Consider the following 26,842-nt stretch of genomic DNA (forward strand, 5'->3'; position numbering starts at 1 on the left):
CATACCCAATGCTATGCAAAATTTTATGCTGCCATGTTGTGAGGCGGACGACAATGGCTGAGATGGGTTAACAAGAAACGTGGGCATAATTTATGACCAGAAATATATCATGGCGAAGATATTGAAGCTTTTTTTTGTATTTTTTAAGCATTGTTAGCGTTTTTTTTTATACCCACCACTGTAGGATTGGGGGTCTATTTATTTAGTCATTCCGTTTGCAACACATAGAAATATACATTTCCGACCTTACAGAGTATATATATTTCGTCGTAAAATTCTAAGACGATTAACGATGTCCGTGTGTCTGTCTGTCCGTCCGTCTGTTATAACCACTCTAGAGCCTTCAAAAATTGAGATATTGTACACATATGTATTTTTGATGCACGCTAGTTAAGTTCTTGAACGGGCCAAATCGGGCCATATTTAGATATAGCTGATATATAGACCGATCTGCCGATATAGGGTCTAATGCCCATAAATGCTTTATTTTTATTCGATTTCACTGAAATTTGAAAAAGTCAGTAGTTGCAGGCTACCCGACAACTGACCCAAATATGGTTCAGATCGGACTATATTTATATAGACCGATCTCCCGATAAAGGGCCTGAAGGCCATAAAAGCTTTATTTTTTTACCCGATTTCGCTGAAATTTGCAATGGTGGGTTATTTAAAGCCTCCCAACATCTGACCTAGATATGGATTAGATCTGTCAATATTTAGATATAGCTGCCATATAGACCGATCTCCCGATAAAGGGGTCTGAAGCCCATAAAAGCTTTATTTATTATCCGATTTCGCAGAAATTTGCAGCAGTGGGTTATTTTAACCCTTCCAACATCTGACGTTAATATGGATTAGATAGGTCGATATTTAGATATAGCTGCCATATAGACCGATCTCCCTATAAAGGGTTTGAAGCCCGTAAGAGCTTTATTTATTACCCGATTTCGCTGAAATTGAAAACAGTGGGTCATTTTAAGCCTCCCAACATCTGACTTAAATATGGTGCAGATCGGACTATATTTAGATATACTGTCATATAGACCGATCTGCCGATAAGGGGTCTGAAGCCCATTAAAAGCTTTAGTTCTTAACCGATTTCGCTGAAATTTGAGAAAGTGCGTTATTTTTAGCCTCCTGACATCTATCCTAAATATGGTTCTGATCGGACTATATTTGGATATAGCTGTTATATAGACCGATCTCCCGATAAAGGGTCTGAATCCCATAAAAGCTTTATTTTTTATCCGATTTCGCTGAAGTTGATAACAGTGGGTTATTTTAAGCCTCCCGATATCCGACCTTATTATGGTTCCAACAACTGTGCCAAGTATATTATATGGATAGCTGCCATATAAACCGATCTTGGGTCTTGACTTCTTGAGCCTCTAGAGGGCGCAATTGTTATCCTAATTGCCTGCAATTTTGTATGACGGATCCTCTCATGACCATTAACATATGTGTTTATTAAGGTCTGAATCGGTCTATAGCCTGATACAGCTCCCATATAAATCGTTCGCTCCCTTTTTGACTTCTGTTTTGCCTAAGAAGAGATGCCGAAAAAAGAACTCGACAAATGCGATCCATGGTGGAGGGTATGTAAAATTCGGCCCGGCCGAACTATGCACGGTTTTATTTGTTGATTTTTCTTTGAATGTTTGTTGAATTTTGCTGCTCTTTTGTGGCATCCACGTGATGGGCGTTTTTGTTGGAGCATCTGTCTAGACTCTGAGTGAGGTTGTCGATTAACATTTTTAATGAAGCAGGGTTTGGTGCAAATGGATGGATATTAATGTCAATTCAAAATGAAATGAACAGCTAAACACTGCTTTAGGTCTTCACATCATTTTAGGCTAGACAATGTTGCGGTTTATTTTGCGTTGACGGTTGAGCATAAAGTTGTGCGGTTATGACCTGTGTTATTTACGGAAGTATTCATCATTTAATGACCTACATTCGGAGAAGACATAACGGTATTTTAGCATTAATCCATTTTTAGCATTATTAGTCCATCATCGGAGGCCACCGTAGAGCAGAGGTTAGCATGTCCGCCTATGACGCTAAACGCATGGGTTTGAATCCTGGCGTGACCATTAGAAAAAATTTTGGTTTTCCCCACCTTATAGCTTGCAAAATTTGTGAAGTACTATGCCATACAAAAACTTCTCCCCAAAGAGTCGTCGCACTCGGCTATGGAAAGGAGGTCCCTTATCATTGAGCTTAAAACTTGAATCGGACTAAAGTTTTCCCCTGTTCCTTAGTGGACTGTTCTTTAAAGGATCCATACCTTATTCAAAGTTCCAGGTTTGTCAACTTTGTCATTTAATATTCCTACCTATTCTTAATTTCTTCTATGCCATTTTTTGTTTACTTCCCCGTTGGTGAATTTTGATATTGAATTATTTGAATTATTTGAAGACAGTCCTCAAATCATTTGTTTCTTTTCGTATTGTTCTTTCTTTTCAAATTCAACCAATGGATTAACAAAAAAATCCTGTTTAAGATGATAAATTTCAAGAGATACAGAAATTATTTGCATTATCTCTGCTTTGAATACCACATTTAGACTCTTGTCCCGCAATCTGATATTAATGATGATGATTATTTAATATTTGTGAATATGACAAGCGTGGAATGTTAATCCAAGCTTATTATCAAGGAAATACTTGAGATGATGGAGAGATTATCTGTGACGAATTATGGGTGTGCAAATAATTCATCAAAACATTTCCCTCGCCCCAAGCGGTCAGTTGTCTGATATGAGCATGATACGCAATAAATCATTGATATGAATTCATAATTACAACGTAGCTTTGTTGTTTATTAAAAGAAGAAGAAGAGCAAAAAAGTGTTTAAAAAATGCTAAGGTCTTAAAAAGAGCAGAGGAGTTGGATTAAGCCGAACTTCTTATACCCTTCTTTTAAGGAGTTCTCAATCAAAAATCGTTAATGTTGTGGCATTGAAGTCGGAACCAACCCAAAGATCTCTTTTGGGGAAAACGACTTTAAAGCCATCACGAAAAAAGGCTCCCCTGTTATAACGCAGCTTCACATACCCCTCGCAGTACAGAAGAATCGCCGAAATTAATGGGGCGCCGTGTATCTGACTCTCTCAGTCTGATGGCGATCTTTGTTGCCACACACGCAACATATAGGTGCAAAGGCATAAGAACGAAAAAGGCATTCAACGCCTCTCTCGGGGCACTTCTCCTTGCCCCAAAAATTAGCACTGCCACTGTATCCTGTACAACTACTAAATTTCCCATGAATATTCCATTAAAGAACAGCAGATACTTCTCACATATCAATGAGTGTCCGATCCGATAAAAGTTTAAGCTCAATGATAAGAGGCCTGCTTTTGTATGCCGAGGCCGAACAGAACGCCGTTCGGCCTCGGCATTGCGACTTGGGATGCCTCACAAATGTAGCCAGCATTAGTAAGGGTTTAACCACCGCTGGAAATTTTTACGATGTTCATGCCGGGGTTTGAAACCAGGCGTTTGGCATCAATGCTAACCATACTAACATCTGCGCCACGGTTATCTGCCTGTACCCTGTACCTTCTCGAATATCATGCGAAGGGCACAATTTTTCAAAGCCTTGTGCCACACCAGGCAACCATAGGTGAGAATTGGCCGAACGACCGCCGTAAACATCGAGTCCCCAGCCTTAGGCCTCAACTCCTTCCTATGGAGTTGCGACAGGAGTTTAGTGCGTTTAGTCCCCTTTGACTCTTACTTCGATGTTTCTTCTCCAAGAATCACGCTCATGTACTTGGCCTCTGAAGTAAGCGGTAGCTACACCCATCCAGGATGGCTCGCTTAAAAACCCAGTTTCCTCCTCCAGGTGATAGGATCTGTTCAAACTCTCTGGGATTTATGCCAAGCCCGTTGGTCCTCGCCCATCCGGACAGCTTTCTCAAAGCTCTTGAACGAGGTCCATAATAGTAGAGAGGAAACGTTCATCCACCATGATGACGACGTCGTCCTCGTAGGCAACGACCTTCACTCTCTCCCTCTCGAAAGCCTTCAAAATCCCATTGATTACCAAAAGCCACAATAGAGGAGATAAAACTCCTCCATGCGAAGTTCCTCTGGTCTTACTTATCGAGTTCTCTGCCTTATCTGATCTCCGGCCTTTCAGTATCATATTTACTAAAAGCCTCTTCTATGTCAAAGTGAAGTCACCCATATTCAAATTCCCGTCGATGAAGCCAACCACATCACGAAGGGCGCAATCAACCAACCGACTCTTAGTGTGTGCATAACCGCAAACGAGTGAAGGGTCGGTGTCTTCAAACTAAAGGATGAGAGTCTTATTAGCCTGTAGTCCTTGCGTGGAGAATGTTTCTGTTTTCCCGCTTTCGGGATTAAAACCACACTAACCTCCCGCCACCCATTCGATACATAGCCCAGCAAAACGCAGCTCCTAAGAATCATCTTCAGAAGTCGTATGACAATCGGTTCTGCCCTTTGCAGCATAGCAGGCAGAACGCCATTCGGTTCCGTTGACTTGTTGGGTTTAAACGAACCGCCCAGACTATGTTCCCCTCTGTTGTCATGTACTCAACCATGGACAGTGACTCGGCACTATGTTGTGTTAACGGGATATCGATACCATCCGGGTTAAATGACCCGCCGGCCACGTCCCAGCACCCAGGGGAGTGCGTGGCAGCCAGTAGCTCGAGCATCTCAGAGCTAGATTCCGTTCGGGTTACGTTATCTTTTGCTTCATTATACAGCCACCTAGTAGTATGCCTAAGTCTCCTTAAGTACCCGGTCCACCAAAAAGGTTGTGATCTCTTACCCGGATATGTCAGAGGGCAGTTCTCCTTGTAACTACTCAACATTGATTTGCTGCCAATTCAAGCTCCTTTCTATCAGTCAGCGAGGTGCTTATGGTCCGAAGCTTTGTTTCAACGCTCTCCGCATAGCGGTTCCACTTGATTTTATGAAAATGAGTCCTCCACGGACACTCTCCAATCCTTTAAACTATTGTCATCAAGAGTCTTGAAAGTTATGTCTATCACCTCTGACCTATAACGTATCTGGAAAGTCGGAGCATTACCAATGTTACAAACACACAAGCCAGAGTTCAGAATAAACACGGATGGCTCCTAATTGGAACAGGAGTTTGCGTTGATTTTCTTGGAATGAGGAAATTTTATAGGCTTCTGGACGGGTGCAGCGTCTTTCATGTGGAAGTCTTTGTGATACTGAAGGCACTATAGACAATGTTGGTGCAGTAGCGACGGCCCGATTAGACTGTCACTGTTGTTTTTGTTGTAGCCACATTTGGATATGGGGGTGGCGATACTCGTCCAGCTTCTATAGGTGAGCAGCGACCGATACCCACAGGAACATGGTGGCCATTGCTCATATGAAGGCGCCAATAACTCGCCATGTCACATCGAGCATCATAGGCAATCAGTATTTATGCAAGACCCGGTGCCGCCCGGCTTCTCACTGAGATTCTCCGCTCGATACCGCTGATTGTCCGCGACTGCCGTGCAGGTACTCCGTATGGAGCACTCCACTATCCGCACCAGTGAACGCGCCCGGTAGCTCGCAGCTAAGCTTCTCGTGACAGCTATGATTGGACCTCGAAGTCCCAGCTAGTATAGTGCTCACAGATATCCCTTGCCGGTGACTGTCACTGTAAACAAGGACAGTCAGACGGCGCTGAAGGCTCTGGAGTTGGGCGCGGGATGTCGAAACTGGTTGAAAGGTGCAACGAACTTCTTCGAACTATGGAAAAGGCTGTCAAGCTCTGCTGGATCCCATGCCATCTAGGTGTGACGGAGAACGAAGCGGCAGTCAAGCTGACCAGAAATGTATCGTTTATTGCCGCAGATCTTGTTTTGGAATCAGTGTGACTGTGCGAGCTTCTTTGTGGGTGGACGCCTTTTACGATGAGTGCGCGAATAAGGCGTGTGCTAGTGCTGTAGGTTATAGGGTGTCAAAGGCCCTGTGGCCGAGTTTTTCGCGAAACTGGACATCGCTTATCCTGTGGCTGAGAAAGCAGGACTTAGGATTGGTAATAGAAGTCCTGACTGGTTATTGCAACATCAGGTCTGCTGGGTGCAGGGAGAGGTAGCCTTCTGCAGGATTTGCGAAGACGAGGAGGAGTTGGAGACGGTCTAGGACCTGTTGTGTCACTGCCCCGCTAGGAGAACACACAGGATAATGGGTGAACACTTCTTTCCAAGCCTGGATTCCCCACAGGTTCTAAGCCCTCTTGTTATTCTTGAGTTCTGTAGAGGCCTGAATTGGCTAAGTGGATAATACTCTCGACGGTGAATTTTTTCTTCTTGGAGGGCACGTCTTTAAATTTAGTTATTTTTCTGCCCGTTCGGGGTTAATGGGTTAGGCCTATCAACTTCCCTGAGCGTTAGTGCATTCTTGGCAACACAGTTCCGATTTTGGACCTCAATAGGCTCTATATTCATATTCTTCTTCGTGCAGTAGTAGAAAGTCCATATTGTCTTAAGGCTTTTTGCTCTGCATTCTTCCTCAAAGAATTTCCCCTACTTCGACAATTGCTTAGTGGTTCAGTTCAGAGAGGGGGTTTTTAATACCAGCATCCCATAACCCATCTGCTCCATCTTCCTCATTTATTCTCAAAATATTCCATTCCATTTGCCTTATGAAAGGTCACTAGATAAAGGAATAAGTTTAGAAAATCATTTTCAATTTTGTGGACGTGTTCAGCGAAAGTAAAGGGTGATTTTTTTGAGGTTAGGATTTTCATGCATTAGCATTTGACAGATCACGTGGGATTTCAGACATGGTGTCAAAGAGAAAGATGCTCAGTATGCTTTGACATTTCATCATGAATAGACTTACTAACGAGCAACGCTTGCAAATCATTGAATTTTATTACCAAAATCAGTGTTCGGTTCGAAATGTGTTCATTCACCGTAACGTTGCGTCCAACAGCATCTTTGAAAAAATACGGTCCAATGATTCCACCAGCGTACAAACCACACCAAACAGTGCATTTTTCGGGATGCATGGGCAGTTCTTGAACGGCTTCTGGTTGCTCTTCACTCCAAATGCGGCAATTTTGCTTATTTACGTAGCCATTCAACCAGAAATGAGCCTCATCGCTGAACACATGAATGAACACATTTCGAACCGAACACTGATTTTGGTAATAAAATTCAATGATTTGCAAGCGTTGCTCGTTAGTAAGTCTATTCATGATGAAATGTCAAAGCATACTGAGCATCTTTCTCTTTGACACCATGTCTGAAATCCCACGTGATCTGTCAAATACTAATGCATGAAAATCCTAACCTCAAAAAAATCACCCTTTATAAGTCATAGTTTATTCACTTCCCACTCGCTTTCATTCAAGTTAAAGAAGAAATTTTAGTTTCGATATCGGCCTAGGTAACTACAACAGAACACATGTTTGATATTTAAGCTTGGGTAATAAATTGGCAACTAAATTGCCTTAGGTGTTCACATCTGTTTCCTTAGGAATCCAGTATACTCTCGGTTTTTTGGACATATGTTCAAAACATTTCAAGGTCAAACAACGGGCCGACAAATTTCATATTCTTATCAACGCGTGACGATATCTGTGAATTTGTTTTTTCTTCTTTAAAAATAACTGCTGTTGCTGCTGCCAAAATTCTGTGTCTGTTATGATACAACATCCCAAATATGCTGGACCGTCCGGTTTGTACTGCTTGCTTTTTTTTGTTGTTTGCTTCAAAATTTTTATTCAGAAGTTCCATAAATCATACGCATTTCATGAATATTCACATCGCTGATTAAAACATCACATCAAGGAGGGGTATTTAACAAAAAATAAAACATAAATGAATATGAACTTTAAACAAAAGTGTTCGAAACTAGTTTGTGGCAGCCCGATCAGCTTGGTTTGGCTTGGCTCATCGCATTTAACGAAATCACACAGCAGAGAGTTAAAGTAGACTTTGAAACAAATATTTATGATATCAATATGGGCTTTTTTTCATTTAGAAGAGGCAACATTTCAGAGGGTTGGGTGAGATGTATGATCAGAGAACACTTTTGTTATCATCTTTAATTAGAGAAAAGTGTTTGAGTTAGTCAAATTTCCAGACAAATTTAATGCGAAAGTAAAATTATTCTAATGAAATTATGCAGATTCATAAAATCTTCTATATTTCTATAGTTCGCATATTGAATAGATTTAAATGGCATCAAAGTATTTTGGATTATCACGATCATGAGTTGTTTCCATGCAAAGTATACAGAAGTTCTAGTATAATAGTGGACATTATTTTGTTAAATGAATTTAAATGAAAATCTTCGAGAATGTCTTTTTTTAGAGATGAGATAGTGGTCAATCAACATTATATAGGTTTTTAATTTTTTAAATAAATTCGAAACATATTTTTGTTTTGAAAGATGAAATTGTCTAGAAAGTAGAGCAACATCAAAGAGCTTTTCAAATGATTGATAACTTTATTTTTTAGAAAATAAAACGATGTAGGTAGACCAATTTAAATGTATTTTTTATATATCGTCCACCAAAGAATCAAGAGCATACTAATGTTGTCTTTCCTAGGGATATTGATTTTACTTTACTTATTTCAATTGGCTATGACAGAACATTTGTTCCACAAGCCGAATGTAGAATAGCGTTCCAAGCGCCTCGATCTTCTGCGCTAATAATCTCTGATACCAAATCTCGAGCTGTCTCCCACCACTTGATCTTTCCATCGGGCTTTTGGTTGTCCGGGTTTGCGTGTACCACCGTGTTTGCCTACAAAAGACATCTTTGCTGCAGCTTCTTCATCCATTCTGACAACATGAACTAGCCAACGCAGCCGTTGTATTTTGATAAGTGTAACTATGCTATCGTCGTCATACAGCTCGTGGATCATACGTCGCCTATATTCTCCATTAACGCAAACGGGACCATATATATTTTACGAAGAATCTTTCTCTCAAATACTCCAAGCACTGCCTCATCTGCTTTCATCAGTACCCATGCTTTAGAACCATATAACAGCACGGGTAGTATCAGTGTCTTGTATAGTGTTATCTTACTTAGTCCAAAGTAGCATCTGTTTGCCAGTATTATTCTTCGTTTAATCTCTCAGTTACTACTTCCGGTGACTGACCTATGATATCAATGTCGTCGGCATAGGCGAGTAGCATGTGTTTTCTTGTGATTAGTGTGCCATATCTATTCACATCTGCATCTCGTATAATCTTCTCCAGCAGGATATTCAAGAGATCACTCGATACGCTGTCTCCTTGTCTGAAACCTAGTTTGGTATTAAATGGTTCGGAGAGATTCTTTCCTATTCTTACTGAGGAACGCGTATCAGCAAATGTCATCCTGCAGAATCTTATTAATTTTGCAGGGATACCAAACAAAGTCATGGCTTGAAATACCTTTGAACGTAAAGCGGTATCGAAAGCGGCAAATGCAAATTTTGCTCATGAAAATTCCACTAAGGAACGGGGGCAAACTTCTCACATATCAATTAGAGCAGTCCGATTCAAGTTTAAGCTCAATGATAAGGGACCACTTTTACACAGCATCACAATTGTTGCCCGCACAACTGTTGCCAGCATTAGGAGGGGAAAACCATCGCTGGAAATTTTTTCTGATGGTCTCGCCAGGATTCGAACCCGGGCGTTCAGCGTCAAAGGCTGATATGTTAACCTGTGCGCTACGGTGGCCTCCGAAAGCGACTTTGTAGTCAACAAAGAGATGGTGAGTGTTGATTTGTCCTTCTAGGGTGCATCTTGCATGCGATGAGGAGGAGACTTATTCCTCTGTAGTTGGCACATTTCATCTTGTCTCCTTTCTTGTGTAAGGGACATAGTATGCTGAGGTTCCAATTATTGGGTATACGTTCTTCTAGCCACATTGCGCAGACAAGCTGAAGCACACGCCATATCAGCGTGTCGTCTTCGGTCTTGAATAGTTCAGTGGGTAACCCGTCGGCTCCTTCTGCCTTGTTGTTTTTCAGTCGGGTCACTGCTACTTGGACCTCATTCTGATTAGGAGGTAAACATTCTATACCATCTTCATTGATTGGTTCCCTCCATGAAGTGAGCAATAGTTTGCCACTGCGCCATTATATCATCGGAACAAGGAGTGCTTTCATCAAGCAGTTGGGTCAGTCGAGTGGAGTATGCCGCTGCCATTTGTTGTGTTTGCAGCTTTTCAATATCGAGCATTCGTGCAGTGGATCGTACTTTCCTCGCCGTGTTCAAACGTGTGCGAACCTTTGCTGCAACAAGGTAATGATCCGAATTTATATTCGCTCCACGGATCGATCGTATATCTAGCATGCTGGATGAATGCCTTCCATCTATCACAACGTGATCAATTTGGTTTCTCGTGTTTTGATCGGGTGACAGCCATGTGGCTGTGTGAATATTTCTGTTTTTACTATTCCTTTGTTTCTCATAGTAGTTCTCATAGTTTTCCGGGGGCGGGTTACTGGCCCATCGCCCCAACCGCATGGGTTTTGTGGGATTGCACACATATCCCTCGTTGTGGCGAGCCGCTTGCTCCAAGATCCGATGCTAGCCTCCAGCCGCACCTAACCTAGGAACAGACGCTGATGTTGACCATTGGTTATTTAAAGGCGCCAATAATTCGCCTTGTCATCTCTAGTATCATTGGCACTCAGTATTTAATTAAGATCCAGTGCCACTTGACTCCACCCCGAGATTCTCCTCTCGAAAATCGCTGACTGCCCGCGGCCGCATTTGCAGCTACTCCGCATAAAAACGAAGCTTTCCACCATCCGTAACTTGTGGACGCGCCCGGTAGCTTTCAGCTAAGCTTACCGTGATTACGATGGACAAAGTTCTCAAAGCTTAAAGTTCCCGCCTGTGTGGTGCTCATAGTTACCCCACGTCGGCCGAGTCATAACCTGATATCTCAGCCATATAAACCGATCTGGGATCTTGAATTCTTGAACCATATCCAAATTTGGATACCAAATCTTTGTTTTCAAACAAAATTTCGCTTGTTCTTCATTCATTTGACTGCTATCGTGATTTTGACAGACGAACAGGAGGACGGACATAGCTATTGGGTTGCCCAAAAAGTAATTGCGGATTTTTTAAAAGAAAGTAAATGCATTTTTTATAAAACTTAGAATGAACTTTAATCAAATATACCTTTTTTACACTTTTTTTCTAAAACAAGCTAAAAGTAACAGCTGATAACTGACAGAAGAAAGAATGCAATTACAGAGTCACAAGCTGTAAAAAATTGTCAATATGAAAAATCCGCAATTACTTTTTGGGCAAATATATTGCCATAGAATGTCAAGACGTAGTGTACCCCTCATTCTATGGTGGTGGTTATAAAACAGAAGTGATGGAGTGTGAATTCATCCTTCAATTCAGGAGGCCGCTGGACCACACTCGCAGCATGGTCCAGCGGAAGATTGATCGATAGGGACCAGCTCTACCATTATGCCAGCCCAAAGGAGGTCAGTACCAGTGATGCAGGTACTGACAAAGTTGAATACCTCTTAATTGCCGCAATCAGTGACCCTGACGCCCTTCTGCCGTTTACCCCTATCGAATTCCGTGAAGTAGTCATCATTACCTTTTCCATTGGCTTCCGATAGAGCTCGGAGAGTGTTTCTTTCAATAATTCTTCTATTTCTTGACGCGTTTGCTCTTAGAAGCTTGGATATCCCCACTTATATCCGAGAACTTGCGCTTTAGAAAATAAGGGTAAAGGGGAGAGTCCGCCCTTTTCTTGGCGTATTAAAAACTTTAGCACCCTGTTTTCCCAACATTCTACACAAACTGTGAAAGTTTCGATTCGACTCAGCCGTTTTTTGAGTCCATACGGAACATACATACAAACTCAAATTGATTGATTAAATAGCCACCACATGTTTCAATTACTCCCTACCTAGAACTCGTTCCTGATTTTTTTGCAACATGCCAGAATTTTTGATCACTTCCAAGTTCTCTTTATTAAATAAAACCCATTAGGAACCGCTGTGGCCATTAAAGGCCATCTTAAGACGTCAGCAATTAAACCAACCGTATCAATTACCCACAAAATCTTTCAACAAATTTGCTGGATATTTATTGGGGTGTTAGAATTAAGCATTAGATTTCATATGATTATTCTTTCATATATCGAATCCAGCATTTGCATAATTTGCATTTTCGGTAAAAATTTCCAGCACTACTAGTTCTTGGCTATATTTTATGATATCATAGTCAAAACAATATTTTATAGCATTTTATTCATTCGTATTACCATAACCAAATCCCGCAAAAGTTTTGTTTTATTCTCTTGTGAAAGAAAGTAAAACCGGACACTCTTATTTTCAGATAACATCACAATTTGAATAATTCAAAGTCAGTTAGATGGACAATGTTGGTATTAGCAACAATAGAAGTGCTTTAGAGGATTTTTAAGAAATAAAAAATCTAATCTGTAGTTGAATTTTATCTTAGGAATTATTGTTATAAGTAAGCTCTGCGGTATGTTTGTTTACCATTTTCAAATTACCAGCAAGTTTTAATCACTAAATTGGTCACCAAGGTCAGAGTTCGGTTCATTATATGGAGGGTAATTGCCTCGAAATACAAACTGTGTAGAAATATATCTTATTATCGTTACGAGATCATCATGGCATTCCGACGATGTCTGATACAAACTTACATTCCTACTGAATTTCTGGAGCCCATCCATAGTCACGAATCTTTCATGATTCGTGTCAACCATAACCCATAATGGTACTATTACTACATGATACAGAATCCATATGAATCGATCTTCCGAATTAATCGAAGTAATCCTTGAGGAGCTTCAAACCATTTAAGTCACCCGAACCTGATGGGTGATTTCCGGCGTTACTACAGAAGGAGGCAGACTATCTGGCGCCCCACCTGGCCAATATTTTCACAGCTTGCCTAGGACTTGCATATACTCCGAAAGCGTGGCAGGAGGCAAGGGTGGTGTTTATACCCAAGCCCGGTAAGGCAAGTTATGCCTACAGACCAAAGGCCTGCAGACCCATAAGTCTTATGACCTTTCTACTCAAAACCATGGAACGTTTTGTGGACACCATGATAAAGAGTATGACATCCAGCGAACTGCTCAAATACAAACAGCATGCCTTTATCAAGGGAAGATCTTTGGAGACTGCCCTGCACGAGGTTCTGCACAAAATGGAAGAATCCTTCGATGCCAAAACGTATACCCTGGCATTGATATCGAGGGGGCTTTTAACAATGTGCGGAGCGACACTCTGATCCAATCCTTAGACCAGTACCGGGTGGACCCGGTCCTTAGAGACTAGATAAACCATATGCTAAGGAACAGGTGGATAAATTGTGTGTCCCATGGCATAAATATAAGGGAGAAAGTGGCACAAGACACGCCACTGGGGGACATTTTATCGCCACTCTTATGGGTGACCACCATAAATGACCTATTATGGATGCATACTGAGGAGGGATTAGAACCCATCTGCTACGCAGACGATGTTATAATACTTCTAAGGGGTAACGATCCGAACCAGTTATGCAGAATGGCCGAAAGGATCGTGCATATGGCATATAACTGGGCTAGACCTGGAGGTCTCAATGCTAACCCAAAGAAGACTGAAATATGTCTGTTCACGAGGAAGACGAAGGTGGGCGAATTTAACGCACCACCTATCCTCAATAAGACGATTTCGGTATCTGACAAGGTCAAATACTTAGGTGTGATCTTGGACAGGAAACTGAATTGGAAGTGTCACATTCAGGAGGAGAAGACTGACAGATGCTGGATACTATGTAGACGGGCCATAGGCTCGAAATGGGGCCTGAATCCGAGGATAGTCCACTGGCTCTGCGGGAGGGTGATAAGACCAAAACTTACTTCCGCCTTAGTAGTTTGGTGGACTGCTATGGAGAAAAAGTGCAACATAAGGACCATACAACAGGTTCAGAGAACATGTTGTCTTGACATAGGCATAGCGATGAGGACCACGCCCTCTATGGTACTGGAGACTATTCTAGATATCCGACCCATCGAATACCTGAGGTGAATCTTGAAGTCAAGTGCGAGGTACTGCTGCCATCCGCACAGTCTTGGATTGACGGAACCCTAGTATTGCCATCTGGAAGATCATGTTACGCGGATGGATCAAAGCTAGAGGACAGAGTGGGACAAGGGGGTTTACATTGAGAACCCAGGGACTGAGATCTGTTTTAGACTGCGTGACCATAATATGATCAGGCAGGGGGAGATGCGGGCGATCACGGAATGCGTGAAGTGGTGTGGTGCTAACGCGAGGACATCGAGTCTTGGCATAGGCGGAGCGATGAGGACCACGCCCACTTGGGAACTGGAGACTATTCGAGATATCCGACCCTTTAACATAGAGATTAAGTATGAGGCAGCCACTGCGGCTATGAGACTTAAAGCGATGGGAGAATGGATTGAGGATGGCAGCAGCTCATACCATCGCGGGATAATCGAGGCGACGATAGGAAATCTGGAAGGAAGGGAAGAGGTTTCCGATCGGATACCTGAGATGAACCTTGAAGTCGATTACTAGGTACTGCTGCCATCGGCACAGTCTTGAATTGACGGAACCCTAGTATTGCCAACTGGAAGATCATGTTACGCGGATGGATCAAAGCTAGAGGACAGAGTGGGCCTGGGAGTCTCAATTGATAACCCAGGGACTGAGATCTGTTTTAGACTGCCTGACCATAATACGGTCCTGCAGGCGGAGATCCGGGCGATCACGGAATGCGTTCAATGGTGTGGTGCTAACGCGAGGACATCGAGTCTTGGCATAGGCGGAGCGATGAGGACCACGCTCACTTGGGAACTGGAGACTATTCGAGATATTCGACCCTTTAACATAGAGATTAAGTGTGAGGCAGCCACTGCGGCTATGAGACTTAACGCGATGGGAGAATGGATTGAGGATGGCAGCAGCTCATACCATCGCGGGATAATCGAGGCGACGATAGGAAATCTGGAAGGAAGGGAAGAGATTTCCCATCGGATACCTGAGACGAACCTTGAAGTCGAGTGCGAGGTACTGCTGCCATCGGCACTCTCTTGAATTGACGGAACCCTAGTATTGCCATCTGGAAGATTATGTTACGCGGATGGATCAAAGGTAGAGGACAGAGTGGGCCTGGGGGTCTCAATTGATAACCCAGAGACTGAGATCTGTTTTAGACTGCCTGACCATAGTACGGTCCCGCAGGCGGAGATCCGGGCGATCACGGAATTCGTAAAGTGGTGTGGACGTCGAGTGTGAATATCTTTACCGACAGTAAAATTGCCATAAGAGCAATAACAACCAGGACAGTAAGCTCACAAACAGTCTTGCAGTTAAAGAAGGAGATTAACGCCTTCTCTGAGGATGGAAAAATCCGCATCGTTTGGGTGCCGGGCCATAACGGAGTAAGGGAAAATGAAAAGGGCAGACGATTTGGCGATGAAGGCCAAAGGACTGCCATCAAGAAACTTGGTTAACCCGAAGCCTTTCGGGTCGAAGCAGTCCGAGTTAAGGGAGTTGGCGACGACATTGTGGAAAAGCGAAACGGTTGGTAGGACGGCGAAAATCCTATGGGGGATCCAGATGGTGAGAAGACGAGGCTATTACTGAAAGGAAGCAAGAAGGAGGTCAGTATAGCTATTGGTATCATAAAGGGACACATAGGACTACGAGCTCACTTAAAATCGGTGCAGACTGCCGTCAATAAACTTGGTTAACCCGAAGCCTTTCGAGTCTACGCAGACCAAGTTAAGGGAGTGGGCGACGAATGCGCATGCAACGTTGTGAAACAGCGAAACGGTCGGTAGGACGGCGAAAGTCCTATGGGGGGATCCAGATCGTGAGAAGACGAGGCTACTACTAAAAGGAAGCAAGAAGGAGGTCTGTATAACTATTGGTATCATAACGGGACACATAAGACTAGAAGCTCACTTATGTAAAATCGGTACGGCAAGTGATAGCATGTGTAGGGCATGTGGGGAATATGATGAGACATTGGAGCATTTTTTTGTCTTTTTTTTTTTGTCATACACTGGCTTAGGTGTATGTCCATAGTGGCATGGGGCGGATTAAAATATGCACCCTCTTTTCAATCCAACCTAACCTATCTTCCGAATTTAATTCGTATACATCTTAAGAGCAATTCTTTCTTACAAAATTAGGATACATTAGATATAGATTTCTAAGGATAGCAATCTAGGTTCATCCAATGTAATATAATTGTACACAATTTCTGTCTCATATATTTGCTCTCAGTGTTCACCCCGTCTTATTGCTGTATGGGACTATCCAATCTTTTGAATGAATTCGCCCTTCGCCATCATTCCGACAGCCGCTCAGCTCCAACACCAGCGAATCACGTCGCCAGGAAGGGTTTCACGATTTTTGTGTTCATTCTCGGCAATCCAGGGCCCTACGATACGAATTTTGCCCATGAACATTCCACTAAGGAACAGGGGCAAACTTCCCACATATCAATGAGTGCAGTCCGATTCAAGTTTTTTAAGCTCAATGATAAGGGGCCTCCTTTTTATAGCCGAGTGCGAACGGCGTGCCGCATTGCGACACCTCTTTGGAGAGAAGTTTTACATGGCATAGTACCTCACAAATGTTGCCAGCATTAGGAGGGGAAAAACACAGCTGAAAATTTTTTGCTGATGGTCTCGCCAGGATTCGAACCCAGGCATTCAGCCTCATAGGCGGACATTCTTACCTCTGCGCTACGGTGGCCTCCATGTTTGAAGATTATTCCATGCAAATGTTGGCCGTGACTGCGACTCAATTCGTCCTTCCGCTTAGGGAATTTCGGCATTCTCTTCCAACATTTTGGTCGGTATCTCACAAATAAATACTTCAATGTTGTCTTCCAATGCGTCAATTGAAGCGGATTTGTCTGTATAGACATTAGCTATAACATAGCCCCACAAAAAATAGTTTTAAGGCGTTAAATCGCACGATCTAGGCGGCCAATTCACCGGTCCCGAACCTGAAATAAAATATTGACCAAACTCGCCTCTCAAAAAGTCCTTTGTTACGCGTGCTGTGTGGTATATGGCACCGTCTTATTGAAACAAGTCAAGTGCAAGTCAAGCTCTTGTATTTTGGGCAAAAAAAGTTGGATATCATCTAACGATAGCGCTCAACATCACAGTTACGTTACAATTCGCATCATCTTTGAAGAAGTACGGTCCAATGATGCCACCAGCCCATAAACCACCCCAAACTGTGACTTTTTCTGGATGCTTTGGTAGCTCTTGCAAAGCTTCTGGCCGATCTTCATTCCAACATTGACAATTCTGCTTATTTACAGCCCCGTTGAGCCAAAAATGAGCTTAACCATAATATGGAAGTAGCTCGCGATGAACTTTCTTAACAGAGCACGCATTTTGATAATAAAATCCAATAATTTGCTAGCACTGTTCGTTTTCTAAACGATTCATGGTTAAATTATAGACCAAACTGAAGATGTTTGACAGCGAAACAAATCACGAAACGTGCGTGAGCTGTTTAAACCAGTATTGTCAAAAAAACAATAGCCAAGAAACCACCCTCTACTTTGTCGAATACCCTGAATTGTTATGCTTTTGGAGCTGTATCAGGTTTAAGACCACTTTTGCACCACATTTGGTTTGGATGTTGGAGACCATATGAGAAGACATTGCTCAAAAGATGGACCGTTTCAGAACATATTTGTCACGTGTGATTAAGGTCATGGGAGAAGAACAAAATTTCAAACGGATAAGAATTACGCCCTCTAGAGGACCGTGAGGTATAATCGAGAGTTCAGTATATATGGTAGCTAAGTATGTAGGTTGTGTTAGGTTAGGTTAGGTTTAAGTGGCCAGTGGTCTGCCATCAGATTCACTTAGACGTTTTCGTCCATTGCGATACCCCAGGAAGGAAGATGCCTTCTAATTTCTACCTTCGAACCATCCAGATGGCTCTGAAAAGCTCAACAACTTGCGAATGTTCACATCCGCTAAATTAGAGAGGTTCTCAAAGAAATTGGAACCTAAAATGGAACTCCTTTTGAATGCTAGAGCAGGACGCACAGACACATATTCTCTTCTTGTTCGATGTCCTCACAGCTTCTGCCAAAGTTGTTGCTGGCATTCTTTAGTCTGTCAGCATGTTTTCCGACTGGACAGTGACCTGTCATGAAGGACATAATGACTGAGATGTCTGTTCTGGCCAATGACAGCAAATCAGTGGACCTCTTCAAGTCTAGATTAGACCACATAGTTTTGGAATGCTTACAGCTCGCTCTTAGTGACCATCTTTCATTCGATGTCCTTCGGACCTGGTACTGGAATAGATCTAGAGGACAGAATCTTCCTTAACCTAGAGGCCTCAGATGTATCCTCCACGGAGCTGCAGAATTCCATTCAGGATTTGTTCTAAGCCTTTCTCAGCTCGCCCTTATTATACCCTCCACCATAGGATGGGGGTATACTAATTTCGTCATTCTGTTTGTAACACCTCAAAATATGCTTCAAATCGGTCCATGTTTTGATATAGCTGCCATATCAACCGATCTTGGGTCTTGAGTTCTTTAGCCTCTAGAGGGCGTAATTCTCGTCCGATTTGGCTGAAATTTTGCATGAGGTGTTTTGTTATAACTTCCAATAACTGTGCTAAGTCTGGCGCAAATCGGTTCATAATCTGGTATAGCTGCCATATAAACCGATCTGGGATCTTGACTTCTTGAGCCGCTGGAGGGCGCAATATTCATCGGATTTGGCTGAATTTTTGTACAACGGCTTCTCTCATGACTTTTAAAATACGCGTCAAATATGGTCTGAATCGATATACAGCTTCCATATAAACCTATCTCCCGATTTTGCTTCTTGAGCCCCTACCAGACGCAATTCATATCCGAATGAACTGAAAGATTACATAATGACTTCTACAATGGTCGGCATTCATTTATGGTTCGAATGGAACTTCAACTTGATATAGCTCCAATAGCATAATAGTTCTTATTCAATATTTTTTGTTTGCCTATAAAGAGATATTGCGCAAGGAACTCGACAAATGCGATCCATGGTGGAGGGTATATAAGATTCGGCCCGGCCGAACTTGGCACGCTCTTACTTGTTTTTTCTTAGCTCAGCCTTTAAGATGTCCCAATCGTATGGTGCTCTTGTGGCTATCGCACTGTTGAAGAGTTTTCTGCAGTCCTCCCTTAGTCTTTAGTCTGTCCTTTTATGTAACGGAGACTTGTTTCATACCAAAGAGTGCTGTCCGATAGAAGTTTTAACTAAAAATTCGGGGACTGCCTTTGAAGATGTCCTCAGCCTTTTTGATGTCCCAATCGTATGGTGCTCTTGTGGCTTTCGCCCAGTTGAAGAGTTTTCTGCAGCCCTTCCTTTGTCTTTAGTCTGTCTTTATATGTAATGGAGACTTTTTCATACCAAAGAGTGCTGACGGATAGAAGTTTAAACTAACAACTCGGGGAAAAGTTTTATGTAGGACCAATAGTGAGATTCTCTATTTAACGGACAAATGTCTTTCTTCTTTAATTGTCTTTGATAGCACATTTGTCCCATTAGCCCAACTGAGAATTGTTTTCCAAACGCCTCGATTTTCTGCGCTCCCTTTCCAATCTCTGACAACGAGTTTCGAGATATACTTCATCACTTGATCTTTCTATTGGAGTTTTGGTCGTCCCAGTTTGCGTGTACCACAGTGATCGCCTTCAAAAGACTGACAACGCAACCGTTGTATTGGGTTGCCCAAAAAGTAATTGCGGATTTTTCATATTTGACTGACTTGACTGTAAGTATGCCAACGTCGTCATACAGTTCGTGGTTCATACGATGCCGATATTCTCCATCAATGCTAAGCGGTTCATACGAAGGATCTTTCTCTGAAATATTCCAAGTACTGCCTCTTATGCTTTCGCAAGCATCCATGATTTGGAGCCATACAAAACTCGGGTAGTATCAGTGTCTTGTATAGTGTATAAGTTGCAAGTTTCCACAAATCGAATAATGAGGTAAATAATCCCTTAATGCTATGCATGTGGGAATACAATGATTTTTATCAAGTTTACGCTTTCTTGCTTCCACCTACCAAGAGTAAAAAACTGCACAATACATTAATTGGCAAAATTGACCCCTAATTCCCTCCTGGGTGTTTGTTTCTTTTAATTATATTTTGAATTATGATTTTTTTTTTGGTAAAGTTGCGTCATATGACATAGCCATTGCTCATCTGCTGCATTCTTCTTTTTGTTCTTCAAACCAGAAATAAGTCAAAAAAATGTCTTTTGAATTATAGCTTCATATTTATTTTTGAAAAAAAAAAATCCATTGTTTTGCTATTTTTATAATTTTTATAATTTATTATTGTTTCGAGAGATTCCATCACAGAAGTCAGGTAGGTAGGTAGGTAAGAGCCAATGACAGTAGCAAATAATTTACGATGCACAATATAAAAGCTCCATCAAGAGGGATAACTATCAGTTAACATTTGAAAACTAAACATAATGAAATTCTCTGTGAGTATCGCTATTTCAATTTGAATTCTCTATTTTGTTTAGAAAGGACAAACAGAAGTTACTTCCTTTTTATGTGTTTTTGCAGCTTGTTCTTGTTGCTTGCCTTTTGGCCTTCGCCTATGCCAATGAAGAGGCTGAAGTCATCAAGGAGTACTCTGAGGTCAATCCTGAAGATTTCAAATATGGTCTTGAATTGAGCAACAGCATTCGTGCCGAACAAGATGGTCATTTGCAAGGTGAAGACAACTGGGTGGTTAAGGGTGAATACGAATATGTTTCCAAGGAAGGCAAACGCATTAAGGTGACCTACACTGCCGATGAGTCTGGCTATCATCCAAAAGTAGAACAGGTTTAAGTCTTTAGAGTTGTTAATAAAAATTTAGTGAGTTGTTAAATTGTATGGGTTTTTTGTGAATACTTATGGAAGCCACCGTAGTGCACTGATAAAAAAAACTGTATCTCGAATTGTGGTAAGTAGATTTTAGCTAATCTACCAGTTGTTTGTTAGCAAGGATCACTTCATGATGCACACGGAGGATCTATTTGCGGAATTCTGGGAGCTCTCTCCAATATATCAAGCAAGAACTCCCGGCGGAAGTTGGATATTAGCGTGATTGTGAGCCTTTAGGTTATGTTAGGTTGAAAAGAGGGTGGAGATATTAATCCACCCCATGCCACTATCGGCTTATTGTGCGCTCTAAAAAAACTAAAAAAATAACCTCTAAAAAGAAAATTTCAAGTTAAGAATTCCGTGCTCTTACTTCTTCTTCTTTAATTGGCTACGACAGAATATTTGTTCCACCAGCCGAACGAAGAATAGCGTTCCAAGCGCCTCGATCTTCTGCGCTCATTCTAAAATCTGTAACACCAAGTTTCGAGGTGTCTCCCATCTTTCCATCGGGCTTTTGGTCTTCCCGGTTTGCGTGTACCACCGTGTTTGCCTTCAAAAGACTTCTTTGCTGGAGCTTCTTCATTCATTCTGACAACATGACCTAGCCAACGCAGCCATTGTATTTTGATGCGTGTAACTATGCTATCGTCGTCATACAGCTCATACAGCTCGTGGTTCATACGTCGCCTATATTCTCCGTTAACACAAACTGGTCCATATATTTTACGAAGAATCTTTCTCTCAAATACTCCAAGCACTGCCTCATCTGCTTTCACAAGTACCCATGCTTCAGAGCCATATAACAGCACGGGTAGTATCAGTGCCTTGTAAAGAGTAGCCTTTAGAAACAAGGCCATCTCTCGACAGATGAAAATGGGTCTGGCAGTAAATGGAGATAAGTCGAAATGGATGGTTTCCACTCCCAAAAAGCCTTGTACAACCGAGCAGATAAAGAACATGGAAAAAGTTGGGAACCACAACTTTGAGAGAGTCAGTAACTTTATCTACCTCGGCACCGCCGTACCCGAAACGAATGACACCAGTTTTGAGATAAAGCGAGAATAATACTGGCAAACAGATACTACTTTGGACTTAGTAAGCAGTTTAAAAACAAGGCCGTGCTACTTACAAAATCCTTCATTGTTTTCAATACCACTCCCCTAAGTTGGTAAATGTCTGGTATTGTGTCTCCACCTAAGTGCCGGTATTTGTTAGACGCAAAAGCCGGGCAATGACAAAGGAAATGCTTCAACGTCTCATCATCTTCCCCGCATGCCCTACACATGCTATCACTTGCCGCACCGATTTTACATAAGTGAGCTCGTAGTCCTATGTGTGTCGTTATGATACCAATAGCGATACTGACCTCCTTTTTGTCTCCTTTCAGTAATAGCCTCGTCTTCTCAAGATTTGGATCCCCCCATAAGATTTTCGACGTCCTGCCTACTGTTTTTTTTTTTTGGCTGAATATCGAAAATTTTTCCGATGGAAACTATCGCAAAAGTTAAATATTTTGCAAAACTAAACAAAAAATAAACAATCGTATACTAAAGGCATTCTTTTAGATACATTACGCCCACAATTTTCATCCGATTAGACTTACGTTTTATACAGTGATTTCCCTCATGACTTCCAACTGAGTTTATTAGCCTTGTTGTTTTTTTTTTTGTTCTGTGCATTGATATTGCTTCTATATAAATCGATTTCCTGATTTTTACTGCTCATTATCGTTTTAAATATAAGAGATGGGAAGTTAACGATAGTATCGATACTGTCGATATTTATTATTAAAACTATCGAAAATATCGAATATTGCGATTATCGATAGTTTGCCAGCTCTACTCACTCAAGAAGAGGTCCACATAAAAATCCTTGCATCCGTCCGGTATTGTGATTAGGTGGGTCCCGCAACACGATGCCTTCGAGATGTATTCAGTCCCAGTTCTTCAGAGTACAGCCCAAAGTGCACAGTCTGGAACCATCCATTCGTTCGTTCTATTGCCAGAGATATTGTAGCTCCAATCGGTCCTATTAGGTAGAGTGATTCAGTATAATATATCAAATAGCGGCTCGGGCAATGTCTCACTATCATTTCGGGCACTTTTATTTTTTTCTTTATATCAACAGTGTATTTGTAACACAGTGTCCAAAGCAACGACTTCACCAAAGTTACTTCCAAACTGTATAACTGAATAATCGGATGCAGATACATGTGGAGGCCACCATAGTTCAGAGGTTTGCATGTCCAACTATGACACTGAACGCCTGGGTTCAAATTTTGGCGAGAACATCAGAAAAACATTTTCAGCGGTGGTAATACCCTTTTAGTGTTGGCAAAATTTGTTCAAATCAAACATTTTGGAAAGGTCAAGAAAGGCAACTCTTGCCCTATACACCTATAATAGAGCCATTGGCAAAAGTTGGGGTTTAAACCGATTGTCATGTGCTGGGTACAGATCAGATCTATAATGCTATATGGTGTTGTGGTCTGGTGGATAGCGCTTCAAAAGTCCATCTACTGTTCAATACTCAAACGGTGCATCACAGCTGCACTAAGGACGACACATCTGATGCCCTGAATTTAATGCTACACCTTATTTCGCTGGACATTGTGGCGAGACAAATTGCTGCGACCGCTTCTGTGAGGCTAAGGGATTTTCTCTTTGGTTATGCGTCGCCTACGAATACTGTGTTATGTACATATACAATGTCCTATGATCCAGGCAGTGTGGCTCTGCCTGAGTCGCTTTTTGATAGAAAAGAATTATACCACTATTCTTAATAGAACCGATTGGAACTACTATATCCCTGGTAATATAGTTACATAGACTTCTATACGGATGGTTCCAAACTAGACGTCCAGGTGAGCTTTTGGGTGTACTCTGAAAAACTAGAATTGGTCATATCGAGAAGGTTACCACTGCAGGGTGTATCAAGCCGAGATCCTTGCAAATAAAGAAGTGGTGGAATGGCTAAGATATAATGTCAAAAGGACCACTGGCATTTATCTCTTCTCAGCCATAAATCCTTGGAGAACGTATTTCTGTCGCAGATCTCTCAGAGAAATGGCTGAACAGTTCAATATTCACCTAGTCTGGGTGCTGGGCCACAGAGATATCCTGTGGAACTTTAAAGCGGATGAGCTTGCGAGACTAGGAGCTACCTTACACATTCTAGGGCAACTGGAATCTGTCGGTATACCTCTAGCGACATGTAAGCTAAGTTTTCAGCATCAAGCCTAAAGGGCAGCGAATGATAGATGGTCACAAGGAGGGGGCTGTAAGCATTCCAAAACTTTGTGGCCTAATTTAAACTTGAAGAGGTCTATTGCTTTGCTGTCACTGGCTATAATAGACATCTCAGTCATTGTGTCCGTCATGGCAGATCAATGTCTGATCTGAAACCATGCTGACAGACTGAAAGTAGCTAGTAACGAATTGTGTTGAAGCTGTGAGGACATCGAGGAAGAAGAGACTGCAGAACATCTGCTGCGAGTGTGTGTTCCGCACTGGCAGTAAGAAGGAGTTCAACTTTAGGTTGTCATTTCTTTGAGAACTTGTCTGGATTAACGGATGTGAACAATCGCAAGTTGTTGGGCTTTTTAAAGCGATCTGGATGGTTCAACGGTTGGTTCTAGGAGGTATCTTCCTTCTCCTGTTCCTGTGGTATTACAATGGATGTTGAAGGACGAAAACGTTGAAGTGAGTCTGATGGTTGACTACCACTTTAACGTAACCTAACCTACTTTAAATGATTTAAGGATTAGAAAAATAAATACTGGCATAAGTGCACTATATGGGGTAACTACTTTGAAGGGTGTAATGTAGATATTCATGAAAAACCACTTCCTTGAGAAATTCAAAATTAGCGATATTTTTGAGCAAAACTTTTACACTTATATTAGGTTGAAAAGAGGGTGCAGTTAATTAATCTGCCCTATGCCACTATGGACATACACCTTAGCCAGTAATCGGCTTGGTGTGCGCTCTAAATACTCTGAGGAAGTGTTCGATATAAATTTCCCAACGATATTTGTAAATGAAAAATTTGCCTATGAACATTCCACTAAAGAACAGTGGAAAACTTCTCACATCTCAATGAGTGCTGTCCGAGTCAAGTTTAAGCTCAATGATAAGAGGCCTCCTTTTTATAGCCGACTCCGAACGGGGTCTCGCAGTGCGACACCTCTTATGTGAAAAGTTTTTACATGGCATAGTACCCCATACCCATTAAGTTAAGGTAGGGGAAAACCACCTCCGATTTTTATACACTCCACCATAGGATGGGGGTATAATAATTTCGTCATTTTGTTTGTAATGCCTCGAAATATGTGCTGAGACCCCATAAAGTATATATATTCTTGATCGTCATGTCATTTTAAGTCGATCTAGCCATATCCGTCCGTTCGTCTGTCCATCCGTCCGTCCGTCCGTCTGTCTATCGAAAGCACGCTAACTTTCGAAGGAGTAAAGATAGTCGCTTGAAATTTTTGCACAAATACTTGTTATTAGTGTAGATCTGTTGGGATTGCCAAATCGGTCCATATTTTGATTTAGCTGCCATATAAACCGATCTTGTGTCTTGACTTCTTGAGCCTCTAGCGGGCGCAATTCTCGTCCGATTTGACTTAAATTTTGCACGTGGTGTTTTGGTATCACTTCCAACAACTACGCTAAGTATGGTTAAAATCGGTTCATGTTTTGATATAGCTTCCATATAAACCGATCTTGGGTCTTGACTTCTTCAGCCTCTAGAGTTCGCAATTCTCGTCCGATTTGACTGAAATTTTGCTCGTAGTGTTTTGGTATCACTTCCAATAACTGCGTTAAGTATGACTCAAATCGTTTAATAATCTGGCATAGCTGTCATAGCAACCGATCTTGGATCTTGACTGCTTGAGGCAATAGAGTGCGCAGCCCACTCCCTTTACTCGGGCCCCTAGCTTAGGGGCCCGAGTAAAGGGCGGATTAATATCTGCGCCCTATTTTCAACCTAACTTAACCTCTCCTAGGGTCTTAGGCCCATAAAAGTCAGAGTTATTATCCAATTTCGCTGAAATCTAAGACAGTGAGTTGGCTTATGCCCCTCGACATCTTTGTGTAATTTGGCCCACATCGGTCCAGATTTGGATATAGCTGTCATATAGACCGATCACCCGATTAAAGGTCTTGGGTCCATAAAAGCCGCATTTATTGTCCGATTTCGCTAAAATTTGGGAAAAAATAGGTGTGTTATGCCTTTCGACATCTTTTTTCAATTTGGCCCAGATTGGTATGGATTTGGATATAGCTGCGATATTGTCCTTGGTAGTCAAGGAAATCATCCGATTTGGATGAAATTTTGTATGGGTCGCTTTGTTATGACTTCCAACAACTGTGCAACATAACCTGATAACCTGGTTGCCCAAAAAGTAATTGCGGATTTTTCATATAGTCGGCGTTGACAAATTTTTTCACAGCTTGTGACTCTGTAATTGCATTCTTTCTTCTGTCAGTTATCAGCTGTTACTTTTAGCTTGCTTTAGAAAAAAAGTGTAAAAAAGTATATTTGATTAAAGTTCATTCTAAGTTTTATTAAAAATTCATTTACTTTCTTTAAAAAAATCCGCAATTACTTTTTGGGCAAGCCAGAGCTGCCATATAAACCGAACTGGGATCTTGACTTCTTGAGCCTCTAGAGGGCGCAATTCTCATCCGATTTGGCAAAAATTTTGTACAACGGCTTCTCTCATGATCTTCTACAAAAGTATTTAATATGGTCTGAATCGATCAATAGCTTGATGCAGCTCCCATATAAACCTATGTCCCGATTTTGCTTCTTAAGCCCCTACAAGGCGCAATTCTCATCCGAATGAACTGAAATATTACACAATGACTTCTGCAATGTTCAGCATTCATTCATGGCCCGAAGCGGACTATAAGTTGGTTGTTTTTATGGTC

The 26,842-nt window shown here is 41.8% G+C and overlaps 1 protein-coding gene across 1 annotated transcript in view; it reads left to right on the forward strand.

Moving 5' to 3' along the window:
* LOC106088229 (larval cuticle protein 9-like) overlaps window positions 1-20,867 on the forward strand; it is a 31,542-nt gene extending 10,675 nt beyond the window's left edge. Inside the window, exon 4 of the mRNA XM_059369907.1 lies at window positions 20,598-20,867. Within this exon, the coding sequence (XP_059225890.1) occupies window positions 20,598-20,867 (270 nt within the window). The remainder of the gene's footprint in view (window positions 1-20,597) is intronic.
* Window positions 20,868-26,842: the final 5,975 nt, after the last annotated feature.

This window comes from Stomoxys calcitrans, chromosome 5, assembly GCF_963082655.1.
Source record: "Stomoxys calcitrans chromosome 5, idStoCalc2.1, whole genome shotgun sequence".
Classification (NCBI taxonomy): Eukaryota; Metazoa; Arthropoda; class Insecta; order Diptera; family Muscidae; genus Stomoxys; species Stomoxys calcitrans.